The following is a 2783-nucleotide window of genomic DNA, read 5'->3' as shown; positions in this document are numbered from 1 at the left end:
TTTGCATAAATTATTTTAATTTCTTTTTTCTTCTAATTTTGATGCTTGAAGTTTAGTTAAAAAAAATATTTAAAAATGAATTATGAAAATATGTTTTATATTTATTTTAAAATATATGTCAAATATTAAAAAAATTGCATACAACTGTATGAGACAGAGGACGGTCAATAAGTGCATATAAAATGTTAAAAGAGTAGTATCTCTTGTACCCCAAATTTTAAATCCATTTGCAAAGATAACAAAGTTCAAGGATAAACTTTTTAGCTCACAGTTAGTACAAGAAAAAAACTAGAGTGCTGAATGTATAGGAAGCGAAGCATTCTCAATCATGACGCATTGACGATTGTTCTTCAACATGCTATCAACTTCTACTGCAAAATTTTCCATTGCAATTGCTGGTAAGGAAAGTGCCATAACAATTCCACTCTCACCCTTTTTGTTCTTATGTGGTAAGTAAAAACTCATCCCAGAAATGCCATAGCCTATTACACCACTGGGAGGACCACCATAAGCAGCTCTGCCCCACCCGAAATCAATGTCTTCAAATCCGGCATGTGTTAAATCGGATACGTAATAGGTTCGGGCTAGCGTGAAAAGAGGTCGTCCTTTTAAAACCATAAGGTCAGCTACCGATCTCATGTACTCTTCTGTAACAGCTTCTTTGATTTTCTTTACAAGTTCCAATGCATACCCAAACGGATTCTCGCAAAGTTTTCCTGCTGTTGTTATAGCTGCTGGGTTGACAAAGGCATTCCCGTAGTATCCCTTGGGCAGGATGGGAGGATTAAATTTTGTGCGTGCATTGACAAGAGAACAAATGCGAACCTCCTCCTGGGGGTCAAGCTGTAGGGAACAAGTACGACATCTCCATAAGAAAGCTGTGAGAAGCTCGAAGGAAGAACATTTACCAAGGTGTGGAGGAACCAATTGACGGAGGGCACAAATCTCAGGGGGACCAAAGAAGAACGAACGATTAACTATGTTATCCAGATTTATATTGATGAAATCATCTACCTCATCATACTGACTATGCGTGCATGTAACACGGGGTGGATTCCTCGCGTTAAGTAATTCTCTTTGCCAAACTGGAGGAATAGAAGGGGCACTAGCACCTCTAGCAATCTCACCTAAAGCAGACAGAAACTGCACAAGTCCAGCAGCATCACACATAGTATGGTTAATCCGCGAGGCAAATATGAATCCTCCGCACTTGAGTCGAGTTACCTGCACATGTTACCAAACAGCGGAAAAAATGACACACACATATATATATATATATATATATATGTCGATATTAGTGTACTGATAAATTGACAGTTGAATACTTTAACTAGAAATTGAAATTAGTATTTGCAGAGAATCTCGTAACCCTGCGAAGCGAATTGAAATTAAAATATTAGTCAACATATTACATTGCTATTTGTAACGAACCTGATAAGAATTTTATTAAATAAATTATAATAAATTATTTAGTTTAATGAAATCAAACCTATTTGTAATTACAAAATTCCACCTTATTTTAGTTTTATACCCGGTATTTGTTTTACTTGTACAGAAATCGTTAATATAAGTCATAAATTTAAATGGATAGTGAAAAATATAATCGTTAACCTGATAAATTTTTATTTAGAAGTAAATAAATATTAATAAAGTTATTTATTATTACTTAATTACTATTTAAAGAAGTTTTTCAATCTAAAAGTAAATAGAGGCTATAAAATATGATTTTGTTCATTAATAAATTAATAAAGAGTATTAATTCATTTCTTTGCGCAGAGCAGTACACCAATTAACTAAATTTCATTTTTTTTCAGTTATGGAATCTGAACTTTGGTTGAAGACACAAAGGACTTGGCCAACTTCCTTCTTGTAGCTAGTTAACAGCTCTCGGTACTTTGCATGTTAAAAAAACATACGTCAAGACTAGACAGTAAAAATATTTTGATACTCAGATTACATGCATCACATATCTTTCATTTTTTGATAATCAAACACCTTCACTTCACACACCCTTCCCTTAAACAAGGTCAAATACCGGAAAAGAAAACGTGGGAGATACTGTTACATCGAAGCTAACCGACTAAATACTTAGAAGGGAGAGAAAGAAACCTGAATATGGAGAAGAGGACAATCTATAATTCCAGAAGAGTCAGGTACTTGAAAAAGAAGCTCCTCGAAACATGGAAATGGCGGCTCAAGTGTATCACCGAATTGTTCAAGTGTAACATCCGCATGAGCTTCAACGAATATGACTCCTTCCCCGGTGCATTCTACTGCCAGTTTGCGGCCGACACCTTCTCGTAGCCGACCAGCAAGCGGATAGTAAAACACAAGTGTTTTGGAAAGTGCTTCTCTAATGACTTTCACGGGGTCCATTTTTTGCACATCAATAAAATTATTTTTCTTTCGATAAAATTGGATGTTCGGCATTTGTAAACGGAAACCGTCTTGATCATCTAAGTCCGAGAGGAATTTGTACTCGTGTGGAGTCGGTTTTGCTGGAGTTATTAGCTCCGGTGGCCGTCTTGTTACTGCGAAAACTAGGGACTGTTGTGTTTCCATAGACGATAATATATTGAGAACAAGTTGGAGAGAAAGCTGCAAGCTAGATAGGTGTACAATATATACTAAGGAGTAGTGGCAAGCAGAATATAAGCTAAGCACATGTATTTATAATATATGTAGTATCTTTTGGAATCAGCGTGTGAGATTATCATAACCTAAGAGTAGAATTACGACGTTTTTGACGCTTGTTTTTTTCTCTATATATCTCTGTCTTGATA

The 2783-nt window shown here is 35.6% G+C and overlaps 1 protein-coding gene across 1 annotated transcript; it reads right to left on the bottom strand.

Annotated features, from left to right (window-relative positions):
• Positions 1 to 288: 288 nt before the first annotated feature.
• LOC141708220 (benzyl alcohol O-benzoyltransferase-like) lies at positions 289 to 2565 on the bottom strand. The gene is made up of 2 exons (XM_074511736.1): positions 2110 to 2565; positions 289 to 1224 (listed from the first exon to the last, which is right to left on the bottom strand). Exons 1-2 carry the CDS (start codon positions 2560 to 2562, stop codon positions 289 to 291), a joined length of 1389 nt encoding a protein of 462 aa, XP_074367837.1. The 5' UTR covers positions 2563 to 2565.
• Between the last annotated feature and the right edge of the window lie 218 nt (positions 2566 to 2783).

Source organism: Apium graveolens, chromosome 1 (assembly GCF_009905375.1).
Source record: "Apium graveolens cultivar Ventura chromosome 1, ASM990537v1, whole genome shotgun sequence".
In the NCBI taxonomy this organism is placed as follows: Eukaryota; Viridiplantae; Streptophyta; class Magnoliopsida; order Apiales; family Apiaceae; genus Apium; species Apium graveolens.
Note: the sequence above shows the minus strand (reverse complement) of the source record. Positions and strands in the feature narration are given on the sequence as shown.

Bases quoted from the DNA above. Each gene is read 5' to 3' on its own strand.
- LOC141708220 (XM_074511736.1), bottom strand. From the start codon at position 2,562: ATGGAAACACAACAGTCCCTAGTTTTCGCAGTAACAAGACGGCCACCG. The intron at 1,225-2,109 runs GTTTCTTTCTCT...TAACATGTGCAG, and splicing joins GTCCTCTTCTCCATATTCAG to GTAACTCGACTCAAGTGCGG.